The sequence below is a fragment of the Porites lutea genome, chromosome 9 (genome assembly GCF_958299795.1).
Source record: "Porites lutea chromosome 9, jaPorLute2.1, whole genome shotgun sequence".
NCBI classification, from domain to species: Eukaryota; Metazoa; Cnidaria; class Anthozoa; order Scleractinia; family Poritidae; genus Porites; species Porites lutea.
Window position 1 is genome coordinate 25729758 of NC_133209.1, and position 17480 is coordinate 25747237.

Here is a 17480-nt window from a genome sequence, read left to right on the forward strand (position 1 = left end):
TTATAATCATCCCAGTCATAACTCGAATTAATGAGTATTGAGCGCAAAGTTTATTTCGGTATGCTTTACAAATATAATTGTCACTAAAATAATTGTAATATCGTGATTTTGAGATGACTACTGATGTAAATTCAATCCGAGGCAACCAAGAATAGAGAATGGAAGATATCAAGAATGGGTAACAGTTTTGTCCTGTTTACGCAGTTGTTGATGCGAAGTTGTTGATGCATGTCCGTCATCGTGACGGACATGCTACACTTCATGACAGAAACATGCAGTGCTCTTTCCCTTTTGGTCATCGGGCTCTCGTCGTCTCTCGGCGATCCCGGCGACAATCTCGGCATCGTCATCGAGTGTCTATGATCATGGAGGTGGTTGTTGGAACATACGAGCAAGTTCTTGTTGGATTTGATGTACTTACTGCGGATGACGAGCTTGAGGTAACATGCACATACTTAACATAACATAATGAGGGCTTATGAGTGAAACAATTTGATTCCTTTTGCTTTTTCCCAAGCAGTACAGGTTGAAACCAAAATTCGCTGAGAAGGAGCATACGGGTTGTATCAAATGTGCAGCTAACAACGGGGCAGTTCTTGCTACAGGGAGTTCGGATGAAACGATACGGCAAGTGATTTTTTTGTAAGACTTTACGGTAAGATTTTCTCACAGCCCTAAAAGAAGTGAGTCGAAAAATGTTTGCATTATGAATGTTTGAGACCATGCGGAAATCTTGCCAAGACTCTGTAACTGGAACATAAGCCTAATCTTAACTTGAAAAGTTCTAAGGAGCGTATCCACTCACGTGGCCAGCGTCTATGCAAATGTATGGGAACAAAAGAAATTTGTTACATAAGAAAAGGGTCCAACTCTCACAGGATTTGTTTGGAACACCAACATGGCCGCTGTTTCATTGTTTTGGAACACCAATATGGCCGCCGTGACGTCATGTGAAAACGCTCTTTAAGTTACACGCAGATGGGCCAATTTATTCATTTGACCGAGCAAAATGCTGGGGTGTTAGTTGACCATTAAAACTACTTAACTCATAACTTGACTCCTAGCATGCCCCTGTGCCCTAATGGGTTCATCTTCTTGGCTTTTTATGCGCCATCTCAGATCTTCTTGTGGGAATCCTGCAAGGCCGTGGCCTGATGAGAACACTGCTATCCACTGGATAAGCGAATTGGTTTCCCTAATATTCATCCACTGATTAGTGATTTATCTGGTGGGTAGAGCTATCCAGCTTTTGAACAAGTAACTAGAAAATGTTGGATGGAGCTATCCACCGGGTAAATCAGTATCCAGTGGATACATGTAAATCCATGTAATGGGGAAACCAGTGCACTATTCACTGGGCACAGAAGTACATTCTTAATGTATAACAATGCTAAGGACAGCATTATTAACCCATTCGCTCCTGGAGTTTTTGCCGAAAAACGCGTTTTGAAGCTAGTCGAGTGGTTTTCTGGTCACTGTCGTGCTATAAAGAGCTAAAACTTACCACAAACCGGTTTACAGGTCGTACACTTCATGGCCTTCTGATCCAGATGCAAAATATCAGCTTGCGAAGTTCGGGCATGCGCAGAAAGCAAAATTTCGAGATAGTTTTTGGGTTTAAAAGTGACAAAGCAGTCTTGACTTTTACTTTTTGCTTTCTCTCCTCCCCTCTTTTTTCGCTTTTCTTGCCTCATTTTTTTTTTCTCTTGCTGGGCATTCAGTAGGCTTCGTTTTGGTGGGAATAGTTTTTAGGAAAGCTTTTAGGATCTTAGGATTAGGTGAAAGGAAAGGTAGGTGGGTAATGGAACAAGATTTTCATGGAGATTTTCAGGGCAATGTTACATGGTTTTTTGCCTCTTTCTCCGGTATCCTTGACTGAATTGTGCTCATTCTGGTATGGTTTGAAAGATCTCTTCACTCTGCACAAGTTAGCGGGTAAAGTTGTCCTTGACTGTTAAAACTGATGACGTCACAAAGGGTAGAAAGGACGTGGATCCGCACGGGCGGTTACGGGCGCTTCAGGGGCGAATGGGTTAAAGTGAGCATCATTTGCTTACATTTCCTTCTTTCTGACCTCTTCACTTTCTCTCTACAATAGAAACCCACAAATAAGAACCTTGCCCCAGTTGTTGTATTATGTGTACTTAAAGGAGATATCAAAGATGATGATAATAGTATTATTATGTTTTAAAGTGAAGAGTTTAATCATTATTTTTAGTTTCTATCAGATCTTTCTTTTCGTTATATTTTGCCTTCTTTCCATTTTCCTTTTGGATCACTATACGTGCACAAATAAATATTACCAGTAATAACTGAAGGTTATGGAGTGCAGGCGATAATGATCGAAGGTCAAATATGCTTCTGCTCCGGTGCTGTGCTTTGCTTAAGTTTCATGTGGTAGATGACCAAAGTATGTGTGATTTCATGCAGCTTACGAGGCACAGAGCACTGGTGATCAGATTGGGTTCTATGCATTTCATTCATTCTTAGTGGAAGTCCAAACGAAGCTGGCTACATACGTGCAGTACTTGTACATGCGTAATAGTAACCTGGGCCCAGTTGTTCGAAGGAAGATTAGCGCTTAACGTGAGGTTAAATTTAACGGAGGTTTCTTTTTCTTGTGTTCAAAAACATTTTCTTGGATAATTTTGTCTGTTATTTTTATAGCTTCCAATCATCAACTTGTACACGAAGAGAATTACATGTAAAGCTGAAATGCTTTTTAAGGCTTCATATCTGAATTCAAATCTCTCACTAACCCTGGGTTATCTTAACCCAGCTTTGAACAACTCAGCGCTGGAGATTAGGATTGCAGGCTTCTCTTGTTGCCCACAGTTACATGTCCCATTATAGCTTTTATCATAGTTTATGTACATGTCCATATAACTTTTGTTACACTTCACTATATAAACAACTTGTTTTTAACTATTAATGTAGTGGCCTACACTACAGCATAGTATCTACGCTGCGCAAACAAACTTAAAACCCAGATTGCCCTCGATCACAATAAGGTTTGCTCTTAACACACTTAAAAACTTGAAAATGTGAAGTTGCAAGTCTGTCTTTACAAGGACATTGTAAGAAGCTCAGTAGAGGGTAGCTCCACCCACAGGTTTACTTGTAAATCCTGTAGTTACTTGACAATAATATTATATGTGACATTGCTCTCATATTCTGCATTATTTGTTAGAATGTACATCTTTGTTAGAAGGTGTGTAAATCTCAGACATGTGTTTGTTGCAGTGTAATTTACATTTACTTATACTGAAGCTGCTCAAGTTACTTGCAGGAATTTTCCGCGGGTAGTTTTTGCACTCCCCGCCAGGAATTCTTGTAGTAACTGGAGAAATGATGTACATGCTCATTATTGTTAAGAAGATACCTTATGTTTGACTATACTGAAGCTTATACTGAAGCTGCTCAAGTTACTTGCAGGAATTTTCCGCGGGTAGTTTTTGCACTCCCCGCCAGGAATTCTTGTAGTAACTGGAGAAATGATGTACATGCTCATTATTGTTAAGAAGATACCTTATGTTTGACTTTCTCCTGTTGCTTGCAGGAATTTCTAGCAGATAGTTTTTGCACTTGCTGCAAGATATTCTTGTAGTAATTGGAGAACTCAACTACAATAAGATCTAATCAGCGCGCCCATTAACTATCTTCATTTATCTATTTAAAATGGTCATAATTTTATGTTTGACTTTCTCAAAATACTCTTAACCCTTTAAGCCCTAAGATCCACATCCAAATTCTCCTGACTGATCTCCTTACATTTCTTTTAAGAACAGTTGAGAGAATTTGGTCTAAGATCACAGCATTCTCTCCTTAGGTAATCAATTTAGTAATTCTCATAACTTTTACTCTTCATGATCTGCTAATGTTGTTAGGAGAAAATTCACCCTTGGGACCTAAATTACTTACCATACTTTTTGCATGTAATCTTGCACCCTTTTTGGTCTTAGTTACTCTATAGTCATCACAAAATTAATGGCACCTTCCATAAAGACTGCATTGGCTGTATCTTTTAAATTTTTCACAGTGTTCAATCTAGGCCGCATATTTGCATCAATGGATAATGATGGTAAGGCTGGAGAAGTCAGTTCAACCTCCAGAACTTCAAGAGCCAACAGCTTCAAGCATAAAAACTTTATTATACCCTGGTGATAGTTTGGATGATAGTTATTCAAAGTTTCAATATCAAAGTTTGTCCCAGACCATTTTTGAAATGACCCAATTTTTTTTTTCAAAGTGGGATATATGACCCACTTTGACTAATTTCTAGATTGAACATTACTTTCAGTAACTTCATTTTTATGATCCTATTTACCGGGCAACTCTTAGCTTCAATTAGTGGTACGTCCAGGGAATTCTTTACTAGCTATAGTTCTTGCACTAGCTGTAAGAAATTATTCTGGGAGAACTAAGAGAAAAGATTTAAAAGAGGATTTTTGTATGCTTGAAAATGTAATTGTTTCTTTAATTAGTTCTTAACCTGTGTTTATACAAATGTAGGTATTTGACACAGCTGCATCTATGACTTTAGTACGTCTTTAATTGGCATAGTAATTTTGTCCTTAAGTGTCATCAATCTATGACCTTACAGTATTTGGGACAACCAGCTTAGTAGAAACTGTGTTGAGCTGGTTTTTATTCCAAATGCATTTTGAAATAATGGAATGAATTAAAAAAACATTTCCTGTTGCATTTCAAAGTGCTGGCAATGTTGTCCAATAAAAACCATTTGGGGAAAAAAGCATGCAGGAAACATATCAAACCGTTTCAATGTGACACCACTTTCTTTCTACTGGGAGGCATTCACAAGAAGTTGTCATCACCTGACTTAGGATTAATGGTTAATAATTTTTAGGTTATACAATCTAAAGGATCACAGAGAACTGGGTGCCCTGATGCAGCATGAAGGTATTAATTTATGAATACAGACTTGCCAACTCCCACGAATTTGTTGTCAGTCTCACGATTTCTCGACCAATCTCATGCTCTCATGAGTTAGCAACTGATTTCTCATGCTTGTCTCAAAAAGTCAAACTCCAAAAAAAATGTTGGAGCTGTCTGGCCCATTTCCAGTTTAATAGATAGCAATAGATAGCAAGCTCAATCCAAAGAATAATTATATGCTTGGCAGTCGAGTTTGATAACATGTACATTCTTTTCGCCTACAGCAACTTGCCACTGCAACCAAATGTGTAGACTTACTGTTTCTCTTGTTTCAATTAAGACAGCCTCCAACAAAACTTAGAAATTACAAGTACAAAACCTAAACTGAAATATCGTGATGTTTACTGCTCCAGCTTCTAATACCCGTAATGGCTCATAGTCCCCTTGAAAGTCTTTCCACTTAGAAATTTGGGACGTCTAGCGACTTTTTACCCATTCTCACTACTTGTCTGAGCGCTTAGTTCACAATCTTACAGATATATTTGCCTTTTGTGGGTCGACAAGTCTGTGAATATGCACAAACAATAATCTTCTCTTAAGGATCAGTCAACTCCCTTCTAAACATTATGGTAGCTACAGGTGATGATCTCATGTAGGGGAGATATTGGTAGATACTGTAACATTACGTGTTTGTCTTTCAGTCAAACCTTAAACTCTTCAAACTACAGATTGCAACATTCTATCAAAAACAGGCCTTATTCAAGAAAACAACTTTTTAAAATGGTAGTTAGTGAAGCGCGATTCCTCCTGAGAAGTTTTGTTTGTACAGTGTAATTTGGTTGAAACAGTGTGTACAGAAGAGACATGACATTACAAAGATTAAATTTGTGAACAATTATATGGGATTGGTTGGCACGGTCATTCATATGTTTCTGGGAAACTGCCCACCTAAAACCCCTCCCATAAGCCAACATTAACACTTACTTCTCGCTTAGGGCAAAATATTGGATTAGGGGAGGGGTAGGTGGGCAGTTTCCCAGAAACGTATAATATCTGGTTGGCATATTCAGGGAGAACAAGATCCAAAATGTCCACTGGCTAAAGATCAGCCTGTTGTGCAAACTGGTGAGGAGATGCAAAAGAATCGTTCTGCTTTGATGACTCCATACATAAATCCTTCTGAAAAAGACCTGGTTAGAAAACGTTACGATCCAAGTCCAGGGCTCGAAATTAACGTTCGCAAACTCACAAAATGCGAGTGATTTTGATAAACTGCGAGTGAGAAAAATATCCATTAGCAAACGTTTGCAAGTTAGAATCATCCATGTCACCCAAACAAAGGGAAAGAATTTGCTAGTGGTCTCATCAGTTGGCTAGTGGAAAAAATTCTTACTAGCAAAACTTTGCAAGTGCGCTAAAAAGTTAACTTCGAGCCCTGAAGTCAATTTTAGGACATATGTATAGAGTTATCAGAGCATAACCTACGTATATCTCCTCGCCAGTTGGCTTTAACAAGCTGATTTTTAGCAAGTGGACATTTGTTTTATAACCTTGTTCTCTCTGATTACGCCAACCCGTCCCATAATTTTACCAAAAATTAATTTGATTTTTTGTGACACACACATCTCTTCTCTTCTCTTGTTTATTTTTCAGGCTCAATAACATGTTTGACATTCCATAACAATACACACATGGTAAGTGCTAGCGAGGATAATACCATTTGTGTTTGGGAGTGTCGGACATGGGACTGCCTCAAAACTTTAAAAGGCCACAGGTAATGTGATCATCTTTGCTGTAGAGATTATTGTTGTCTTAGACTGGTGTTAACTTCAATTAAAGCTGATCTTTCTTTTCCATTCACAGGAAAAAATAACAGATTCCCATTTTTGGATATTTTAGGGTATTTAAAGAATGCCCATAAAAATCCCAAATTTGGCAAAGTGAGACATGTTCCAACCAGGGAATTCCCAACCAAGTTCCCTGATTGGGACTTGTCTCACTCTTCCAAATTTGGGATTTTTGTGGGTATTCTTTAAATTCCCTAAAATATCCAAAAATGGGAATCTGTTATTATTTCCTGTGATTAACCACGGAGATTTATGTAAGCATCATTAGCTGTTAAAGATGTCAGTACAGTTCACCTTGTCTTGTCTTGTTCTCAATTATTTGATGACCTGTCTGATTGATTAAGTATTGGATTGATTGGGAGAAATTTGATGCTGATCATGGATCACAATGTATACAGGGTTGGGGAAATAATACAGAAGAATACAGAATTCTTGTGTTCACAGGCATGCATGGCAGGTTGCAAGGGTGTAGTTATGTAATTTTCTTTAAAAGGAGGATTGACATTAAATGCTATGACATCTCAGCCCTGTACTGTGTCTGTACATGAATTTTTAAACTCCAAAAGTACATGTAGGTAACTTGAACATAATTTTTTGTGAATACATTGAGGTACTGTAAGTGTACATATAGGTAATTCTGTTTATATAGGCATGACTCCTTCCCTTTCTTTGTAACTCAGGTAGAGTTCTCAGTTGGTGCCTGGGCACAGTGCCTGAGCATAGTACTTGCTGGGCACTAATTTGACACACAATGTTTTTCAAGTACCCATGCCAAACTTGGGTATGGTGTTCGTGCTTGAAGGTAAAGACGTCTTGTATTCAGGTCCTAAAGTGGGCACTGGCTACCTGTGCTCACACATTTCCGGTTATTCCAAACAAGGTTTTAGCCAGATTGGTGTCTAGCCGCCCTATGGACACCCATTGTTGAAAGAAATACAAGGAAAATTCACTTAATCTCTTATAATTTAGGGGAAAACATGCCCTCTGGACAGCCAGTTTTCAATGTCTGGCTAAAAGCCTGTTTCCAAGGCAATCATCCATTGCTCCTATCTTCCTGCTGTGCTCACATTTCAAAATGGTGTCTGACATGCAAAATGGAGAAAAAAATTAACACTGTTATATATCAGACTTCACAGCACTATCACACTAGTGCTCAGACACCAAGTGTGAGCAGTTCCTGATATTAAATTATAGGCATTTTTTCTGTATCCAGGGGCCATGTTAATTCAGTGTCTGTGCATCCCTCGGGGCGACTTGCATTGTCTGTATCAAAGGACAAGACTTTAAGGTTAGTCTCCTCAAGTGGCCTATTGGAACCTAACTCTATAGAATCTCTGAGGAATGTTTTGTTTTATTTTATCTTTGCATGTGTTTTGACCACTTTTTTAGTTGTCCACACTGAAATAACATTAATTGTCTGGCAGTTAAGCACTCTAGAAGTTGTTTACTGGAGTGGCAGTTTTTTCCTTTTCTTTTCTTTCATTTTTTTGTTTTGTTTTGTTTTTTCAGGTTTTGAAAGTTGTGCCGTACTCAATAAATAATGTTTACTTGGGATCTCTTATTATTGTTTGCTTTCACAGAACATGGAATCTTGTTACTGGCAAATCTGCATATGTTACAAACATCAAAGAAGGTAAGAGTATATTCCTAATTTTAGATTGAAAAAATTAATGCCAGGTACACAGCAGTTCATGCACCCCAACAAACTTTGTTAATGCCACAAAACTTCACTTTTATTTGCAACAATTTGGTTCATGAAACATTTGTTCAAGACTGATGGTCTTATAATAATATTACTCAAAGGGGTTATATGTATGTCACAAGAGTATTGCTGTTTTATAGGTCAATTACGTGCTGAAGTCATTACTCAGTACCTTTACCCATACACAAAATGCTCCTGAAGAGTTGTGGCAAAGATATCAAACAAATTTTATCAGGGAACATTAAACTAACTATTTTTTTTTGTCATTTTGGCACATACATGTATAGCATTACAACTTGAAAACGTTGGTCCAACTTTTTCAAGTTTTAGTCCCTGTCCATTCTTGTCATCTGTGGCAATAAATGACAGGAAACAATTTCATTGCCTTAATATACATGTAGTCTTAAATAACAAAACTGGATCATTATTTTTAGAATTCAATAAGTAAAGAAACATGATATTTTTCAAATGTGGCTAAGTGAAATTTAGGCTAAGTTAAACTAAAGACAGTGCTGGCCAGCTGTCTCTCTCATCAGTGATATGCGGGGGTGTCCTAATCACATCCTAGGGGCTTGTGGGTCTCTTTACAGGCATTCTCTTGAGGTCAGATCATTATGTTTGCAAGTTATTGCCGATTGTCACTAGTGCCTTTAACAAGGATGGCATATAAAATAGGCAGGAGACTTTGGTCTTGTGAATCTTGCTAATCCTAACTCTTGTTTGTGTGTGTTTAGCTGCCCTGATTGTCAAGTGGTCTCCATCAGGTGATAGTTATGCTGTCGCCATTGGCAACAAAGTCGTAGTTTATAAACTTGCAGTAAGTATTAAAAAGAGTGTAGAGTATTTCCAATCAAATTTCATCTTGTTAAATTATCAGTCGCAAAGATTACCCTGATAAATCCTGCGTAGGGGCATTTTCCAAAAGTTATAACTGGCTGGCTGGACCATGGCTGGACTAGTTTTTGCTGAAAAACCATCTCCTTCCTGCGTACTATTAAGTATTTGACTGATCTGGCTGGATAGTTTTGATTAAAGGTGAAATTCTGATCATGACAGGAATAAGTTGGTCGCTCAGATCTGACAAATGAAAAGCACCCTAAGAGCTTCATATGAATTGTACAAGTGGATTTTGTCCACACACTCAAAACTCTAAACAGTGTAATTGGGTTTTTGTAATTGAGTGAAGTGAACTAAGAACACCAGCAAGGTCTTAACAGTTTTATGGAACTTCAGTTCATAGAAACCTTTTGTGGTCCAGGAATTTTTAAAATTCATTTTCTTGCATCACTGCTATAGCCTTTACCACCTGGACATGTCTGGGAACTTTCAAAAGCTTTCAAAAGCTTTTAAAAAACACTTTCAAGGTAGTCTTTTCAATACTTTAATTTCAATGATTTCTTATACAAAATAATATATTAGTTTTCAAGTTTTTAATAGTTTCTGGGGGCTTCAGAAAATTTAAACCAGCTACAAATGTTTCATCTATCTCCCTATCCAGTCCTGTTTGGAAAAACTTAGAGGGTTGCAGTTGAAGATGGCTGACACTTACGGATTATACATGATTTAATGTGGTGAATGTTTGATTTGTCCTAGACAGCTGCCTTGTCATTTACAATGGAGTTCTCAAGATATGTGTTAGCCCTAGAATTCCTTTCAGTAAGTACTGCAACCATAGCATCCTTCTAAAAGTTTATACATCTGCTACACATGCATGCGTTCAAGATTGGAAAGCAAGCATTCTTGAGTTGTTATACTCTGTATATACATAGTAAATTTACAATAACTGAGCGATTTCTCTCGCACTGATTGGTTGAGACCTATGGTCAATAAGAATACCCCTCAGTGGGCGTTAAACCCGTGACTCCAAGATATCAGTTCAGTTGAATACTCTAGCTGCCAAGCTGTAGGAGACTTTTAGTAATTATAAGCGTCATGATAACAGACTGCAGTCAACTCTCTTTTAACAGACAGCTCACAGGGGTGAATCCAGGATTTTTATCAGGAGGGGGGCACCTGGTGACTTAAACAAAATCTCAGAGGGGGGGGGGGGTGTGCACCCCTTGTACCCTCCCCCTAGATCCAACCATGCCTTGCTAAGATGGTCACCCAGAGTAGGTCCCTGTCTTTCTATATTCCTTTCAACAGACACTTCTATAAGACGGACACCTCAATAAGACTGACACCCAGAGTTGGTCCCTGCATTTTTATAATCCCTTCAGTTGCTATCTAAAGATGGACATTTCTCTAAGACGGACACATAGTGGTAGTACCAAAGATGGAGAGTTGACTGTAGTGATAATATGCTCCTAGTCCTGTAGCTACAGCTTGCCCAAAGGCAGGCTGTAAAACTGACTTTCTTTGCACCCTGGTGACCAACATCAGTTTTCTCCAAACAATATCAATGCATAATCAAGATGAAAGGTTATGAGAATGAATGAAAAGATCACCCTAGGCAGAGGATAATCTTATATCAAGTTCTCTCAACTAACTCTTTAAGGACACGTATGGAGATAAGTCTGGGAAATTTGCATGTATATATATATACTTTCTATACGTACATGTACGTGATTTTCTTTGAAAGTCGTTATCCGATAGTTTGTCACTTGCATTCAGTTTCAATCACGATTACTAATCTCAAATTATTATTTTGTTATCCTAGGAAAATATCCTGGCGACAGGAGGAGAATTTGAAGGAATAAGAATTTTAGACATTGAAAAGGAGCAGTGTGTTCAGACATTGCAAGGACATGCAAGCAGGTGAACAATCAAACCCCTCGCCGGGCGAGTCTCTCGCATTGCCTCCCGTTGAGTTGGGGGGGGGGGAGGGGGGGTGAGGCGAAGAGACGGATCGGATGACATTTCAGACCATGTGAAACATAAAAATAACCGCTTAAAACGGTAGAAAAAGGTATAAATAACACGGCAAACACATAAAAAGGCATGGATGGACAAACCTGCGAGAAGACTGAAACGGATTGCGATTGTGGTTTTGAAAACTTCTTGGCCTAACAGTTTTTCAAAGTTCATGTTTGGTGTGTGTAACATTTTAAATAATGCTTGCGAGACATATTTGTTGGACAAGAAGCTGTGATTTTGTCGTTCACAAGTAATTTCTTAAGCTCTATAGCGAAAAGTACGTGTAATTTGCATTTAACAAAATAAACTAGACCACAGCTTTTGACAGATGACATAGCCCCTTTAAGGAAGACGTAAGTAAGTATAGACTTTTCCCTGATGTGCAGTTGACCGAATAGACACATCATAACATAATGGGAGACGTTTCACTGGTTGCGTTATGTATGAGCTAATATTAGTTATTACTTGCAAAGGAGAACAATCGAAATAAAAATCAAATCGGTCTTCAAATGACGCGCAAGTTACATCAACTCACGAATCGATGAAACTCGCACCCTGTCTTAAAAAAAAGAAAACCCACAGTCATCAAAACGTTTGGCGGGTTACTCTTCGCTGGTAAAGTCATACTGTGGCGTGTTTTTTTTTGTTTCTCGCAAAAGTCTCTGAAGTATCCTTTGTAGCGAAGCTTGCGGCACAATTTGCACTCGACAGTCATCAAAACGTTCGCTAGGTTTCTCTTCGTTGGTAAAGTCATACTGTGTTGTGTTTTTATGTTTAGTTTCTTACAAAAGTTTATTCAGTATCTTTTGTAGCAAAGCTTGTGACAGCAATTTGCACTTTGATTGTTTACCTGCTATAGTTCTTTGTTTCGTTTTCAATGCTTTTTTGTAACCTGAAAACACAATAAAATTCAAATTTAGTGGGTTCTTGCTAAACATGATTTCAACAGTTTGAATGTAGTAGCGTACGTTCAAGTGGTGCGTTTTAGCGTTCTTATTTGTCTTTTAGCAGTTTTACTCCCTGGTTTAGCAAAACAACTAGCGAATCAAATTTTGTTTTTCGATGACGCATTGGTTTGTTTACAAGTAAAGATTCAGGATCAGTTTAGCTTCCATGTGTCAGTTTAGTTTCCAGGTTAGATTCGGTGATTATTTTCCATGCATACGTCGTCAGTAACGACAAAATAGCTCACGCGGTTACAAGAATTTTCGTCTTGATTTTATGTTCGCATCATAACGTCAACCACACAGCCATTACTGGCCAACTTGTCTCTCTTGTTTGACTGTTTTAGCGATGATGTCATGCCTTTTCTCATTGGCTGACACCTTTTCTATTGTTCTTGCGCTATAAGTTGGCGACACCACCCGGATGGTTGGGCGGATCCGTAGAACCACTGAACAGTACACTTCTCACCTTTCATTACGTCAATCATATTCATATTCAATACCCATTCCCTATAGTGAAACTGTGCATCCGTAACACCACCAGACCATATCTTTGTCACCTTTCAGGACTTCATCCATATCCAATGAGGCATCGTTCTAGTTCACTTATTCCCCAAAGTGAACCTATGTATCCTTAACAACACCAGGCCACATTCAACACCAAACTGAATTATTGTTTACCTATTCCCCATAGCCCTACCTGTGCAGTAGTAACACCACGGGACCACATACCTCTCAACTATCAGCACTTCATCAAAGTAATTTCAATAAAAAAATTATTGTTTACCCATTTTGGACACACCACTCGACCATAGACTTCTTGGGTTCGTATTCAATAAAGTATAGTTAATCAACTCTCTAGTTTAAACCCCTTGCACTGTAACAACACCAAACCATGCACTTTTTTTACCTTTAAACACTCCCTCCTCTATTCAAAATTCCCTTGCGTCTGGCGCGCCTTCCAACATTATACCCAACTTGGTTGGCTTTTTTGACTCTGGGCTGCTGCTGCTGCTGTAACGTAGGGAAGCTGTAGTGTAGTGAAACTTTGTCTACATTTTATGCCTCTATTCTCCGGTAAAGCTATTAAAGTAAAATCGCCGCTTGTTTAGGAGTATAGACGGAAATGTTAGTAATACCTTGAAATTTGAGCCCGATACCCCTAATTGTTTGGGAGAGAATCTCTTTGAAAACTAAAAATTTTGCAAAGAATGTATGGCTCATTCACTTTTTCGCTACACAGGAATTTCGCAGTTTTTTTATCGCTTTTATTTCCTTAGATATTGCGTGGAAAGACCTGAATACGAATGGTACGAATGGTTCAAGTTAACCAGCTATTTACCATTTTTTGTCTATACAGCGACGATATCAAATCGTGTGCTAATGAGCAAAAATGTAAACAATGTGTGGGCAAATACTCTCATAATCATTTAAAGTACATATATTACTAGGTCTTTTGGTGGATAAACCTGTTTAATCCTTTAGGAAAAGTGAAGAAGTGAATGATCAGAGGTTGGCAGTTTCTATACTCTGACCGTCGCTTAACCCGTCAGTCGATCGAATAAAGGGGTGAAAATCTCTGTGAGTCAGTTAGCTGGTCAGAGAGAAAAATAGACCATTTTTAGCACGGTGACTGTTTGGTTTTTACATGTCATAATAGAGAATAATTTTCGTTTTTACTTCTCCCCTTTAGAGTGAAAGGCCTCTGTATGACGGATGACTTGCTGAATGAAGAAGACAGGCGCTTGTTGATGTTTTCGGTGTCTTCTGATGGAGATTTAAGAGGATGGGCTTTTAATCCTGAAAATGTAAGAGGAAACTGCATCTATAGTAAACTTACCGTGCGAGCAAGCTCTTCATACAGTAGCCTTGCGGGACCCATATGGGTTGCAGGGTCTTTTGTTTTCGGGCTAGGTTCCATTGTCGTCTTTGTTTGTTCATTAGCTGAAGGTCACACTACGGCCTTTTACCTAGGTAAAACCGATTTACCTAGGGCAAGTTCATCAAATATCTCCCGAGGTAAATTCTTCTCGTTTTTTTTTTTTTACCTAGGTAAAAAATTCTGGGAAGGTCACACTACTGATATCGGCTCCGAATGTTTTCACGCTCAGTTGAATTTTTTGGAGTGTAAATTCAAGAAGGCAAGATGCACGGATCTAGCCGATCAAAGAGACGTTTTTTTCTTTTGTCTCGCTGTTATTTCTCTCGCTAATTCAACGTGCATGGTGAAGACAGGCGTAGACGTAGACGACTCGTGCCCCCAAAATTTCCTTCACCGTGTGAGCTATGTCCGGTTCTGTCGTCAAGACCTTCGCCGATGAGCGTCTATTGGCTAGCAACCTCGGTATTTCTTTTTTTCCAAGCTATCGCTTTGGATAGCTGTAGCCTGTTCCAGGCTCTCAGATAGTGGGGAAGACGCAAAAGTATCAGCGGGCCCGACTATCCCGGAGCCTGGAAAAGGCTAGGGTAGCTGTCAAGGGTCAGTCTATTGTTCTCGAGACATATCCAAGCCCCAGACGATAAAATTTCCCCCCGAGGTAAGTTACCTTGGGAAAAATCGGTCACACTTAAAAAATCATGTTTCCCTAGGTAAACTGTCAACAAGTCGAGTTTACTTAGGTAAAAAGTCTGTAGTGTGACCACAGCTATTGTTTTCCCAATCAATCTCGTTATGTCTTCCGAGAGCTGCAAGGTCGCTCTCTTCTTATCGAGCAAGAACGCGTGAGCGAGCGAAGAAGACGCGATATGACCCGATATTGGGTCTCATCTCGCGTGCCGCTCGCGCGTGATTTTCTCACTATAGCTTCCAGGCTCCAGTTGTTCAAAAGGTGGATAGTACTATCCACTGGATAAATCACTATTGGGACACTGTTGGGATTGGTAATAAGTTTTCATCTAATAGGGGAGTGCTCTCCTAACAGGAGAGAGCTACAACAATACACCGATAGGTCGGTGAGCTGCGATACTCCTTGGCAAGATACGGATATCGATCTTTTAACAAGGTGTCGCGAAAATTTGTTAAATAACTCTGTTTAATTTTCCTTGCCCAACCTCTACATTCTAGCCATTGTAAGGCGATTTATTGTATTCAATGACAGTTAAGTTTTCTTGGCGCGATGGGCAGCCTTTGGCAAGTATAGCTGTAGATGTAGATCTAGACTGTTAGCTTAACAAGTTTTCTAAAACTCAAATTGTAATCAGTTTCAATCTTCTCCGAGTTTGTCCATCCGTGCTTATTTTGTATTTGTTCCATTATTTATACCTTCTTTTACTGCTTTCAGTGGTTCTAGTTTTTGTTTCAATTTGTCTGCTGTCAATTATCACTGTTTAAATTTTGAAAGATTTTGTCACACAGCCCCTTTAAGTTTCTGGACATGTACCTGGCGCTGCCCTTCTTTCAGAGATGCTACGTAGTTCGAAAGAAGAATGTTAAGCGTCCATTGTACCATCATGACGTATAACCTTCCTGTCATTGTGTCCTACAGTTTGCAGAAGAGGCCAAGCTTGTAGCGAGATTCGATGTGCCGGGTAGACCGACTTGCCTCACTGTTGTTGGCAGAAAAACATTCTCCTCAAAGGTTGAAGCAATCGATAATGAATTGGCTGTAAAATCCGAGCAACATTTAAAGGAGAAAAAGAAAAAGGGCAAAGGAAAGGAAGACAAACGAACCGTCAGCACTTCAGGTATTTTGATTCCTTTGCAAAACTTTTTACTTACATCAGCAGAGCTGCGAATAACGCTCAAGTTAACCGTCGTCCAACGTAAAACCTTTCAAATCGCCAAGCTTTGCTGTTTTCGGTATTCCCCTACATTTTCCTAAATTCCATCCCTCACGAAAGATCACGGAGTTTGTGTCGGGTGCCCAGTGTCTTCCAGCAATCATAAAATGTTTTTAAAAAAGTTAAGCATGTACGATAGTAGTAGTAAAGGATTGAATCCCGTAGAAGCTGAATTCTTACTGAGGACGCTCTGAGGAGAAAAGGGGTTTGCTTGATTTATGATTTTTTTTGTTTACTTTTGATTTTTATATCGTTGAATGAACAGGTGATGAACCCAAGAAGAAAAAACACAGGACCAAGAAGAAAAAATCCGCCAAGAAAAGAGGTCAGAATGCGGTGGAAGGAACAGGTGCAAGAAGCACCGATGAAAAACCACAAAGTGAACGTACGGAAATGGAAGGAAATGAGAGCGATGGAAGTGATGAGGCTTATAACGATGATATGGACGACGAATAAGACATCCGCAGGCCCGGCTTGTTCCGATATTCTTGACTTGTGCAAGACTGCGTCGTACTCCCCAAAAGGACACAAAACAACAGAGAACATCTAATGCGAGTTGACAAGCTTGGGCTGAGATCACTGAGATCTTGCAACCAGAGAAGGAACCATTACCGTCATGGTTCTCATTGGAATATTGGCTTAATTATCGGAGAAACAAATGTTTGTCGCTAGACCAAAAAAAAGCCGTCTTTCTTTGAAGTAGCATCTCTTGTAATAGACATGCACGTTTCATTGGACGCTAAGAAACAAACTGCATGTGAGCGACACAAGAAAAGAAAAAACACGGATCGTGTTTTACTAGTTGGACCCTTGAGTTTGTCAGCAGAAGCTAGCATAATAAAAAGACCACAGTAATAAGTAACTCTTGCGTCGAAAAAGGGAGATAGTAAATAGCTTTCGACAACCGTCACGAAACAGCGCCCAGTGTTTCACCGACTTTGAGAACCTTCGCGACTGTTTTGTATTTTTAGTGCTTATCAGCAGATAACAGTACTGAGTTTCTGAACAGAATAAACGAGTTGCCAATCACCTGTATAGCGTCCTCCTGCGAGGAAGCCCTAGAGTCGCATTAAGAGCTTGCTCGCAGGCTATTGTCAACAAGTCTACATTTTTGTGATGTCGAGAGGCGGTGATGCCAAAACACCTTACTGGGGTGGGGGGGGGGGGGGGGCAACGCTGTGGGCCCTTGGAAAGGAAAGAAATTTGTAGCCCGCGAAGTGGAATTATTGGTTGGTTGTCCACGCGCGTGAGAGCAACGAGAAAGGTTTTCTTTTTCTCGCAGCTTCACCACTCGTTTTTCCCTCTCGCTAAACAAACCGCCAGCGACGCAGGTTAGCAAAACATGATTTTTGTCACCTTAATCCCTTGGGGCTTGGCTAAGGGAGAACTATGTGAACCCATGTTAAAAACCAGTCCAGCACATAGGGGACGTTCGAGTTAAATACATTTCACTGT

At 39.3% G+C, this 17480-nt stretch overlaps 1 protein-coding gene across 3 annotated transcripts; it reads left to right on the top strand.

The window, feature by feature from the left end:
• The first annotated feature begins 298 nt into the window (after positions 1-298).
• Positions 299-17054, top strand: LOC140947350 (p21-activated protein kinase-interacting protein 1-like). Of its 3 annotated transcripts, none has more exons than XM_073396420.1 (12): positions 299-440; positions 521-655; positions 4868-4920; positions 6550-6670; positions 7957-8031; positions 8324-8376; positions 9180-9262; positions 10039-10101; positions 11105-11202; positions 13939-14053; positions 15731-15929; positions 16291-17054. In XM_073396420.1, exons 3-12 carry the CDS (start codon positions 4908-4910, stop codon positions 16479-16481), a joined length of 1011 nt encoding a protein of 336 aa, XP_073252521.1. In that variant the 5' UTR covers positions 299-440; positions 521-655; positions 4868-4907; the 3' UTR covers positions 16482-17054. The 3 variants fall into 3 exon arrangements, with proteins under 3 accessions (XP_073252521.1, XP_073252520.1, XP_073252519.1); XM_073396419.1 differs by having other exon boundaries at positions 521-627; XM_073396418.1 differs by having other exon boundaries at positions 323-440; positions 518-627.
• The last annotated feature ends 426 nt before the right edge of the window (positions 17055-17480 follow it).

What these genes read in the sequence shown, in the direction of transcription:
- LOC140947350 (XM_073396418.1), top strand. Translation starts at nt 360, where the DNA reads ATGATCATGGAGGTGGTTGTTGGAACATACGAGCAAGTTCTTGTTGGA. An exon ending in TGTTACAAACATCAAAGAAG is followed by an intron (nt 8,377 to 9,179) that starts GTAAGAGTATAT and finishes GTGTGTGTTTAG; the next exon opens with CTGCCCTGATTGTCAAGTGG. An exon ending in TCGTAGTTTATAAACTTGCA is followed by an intron (nt 9,263 to 10,038) that starts GTAAGTATTAAA and finishes GATTTGTCCTAG; the next exon opens with ACAGCTGCCTTGTCATTTAC.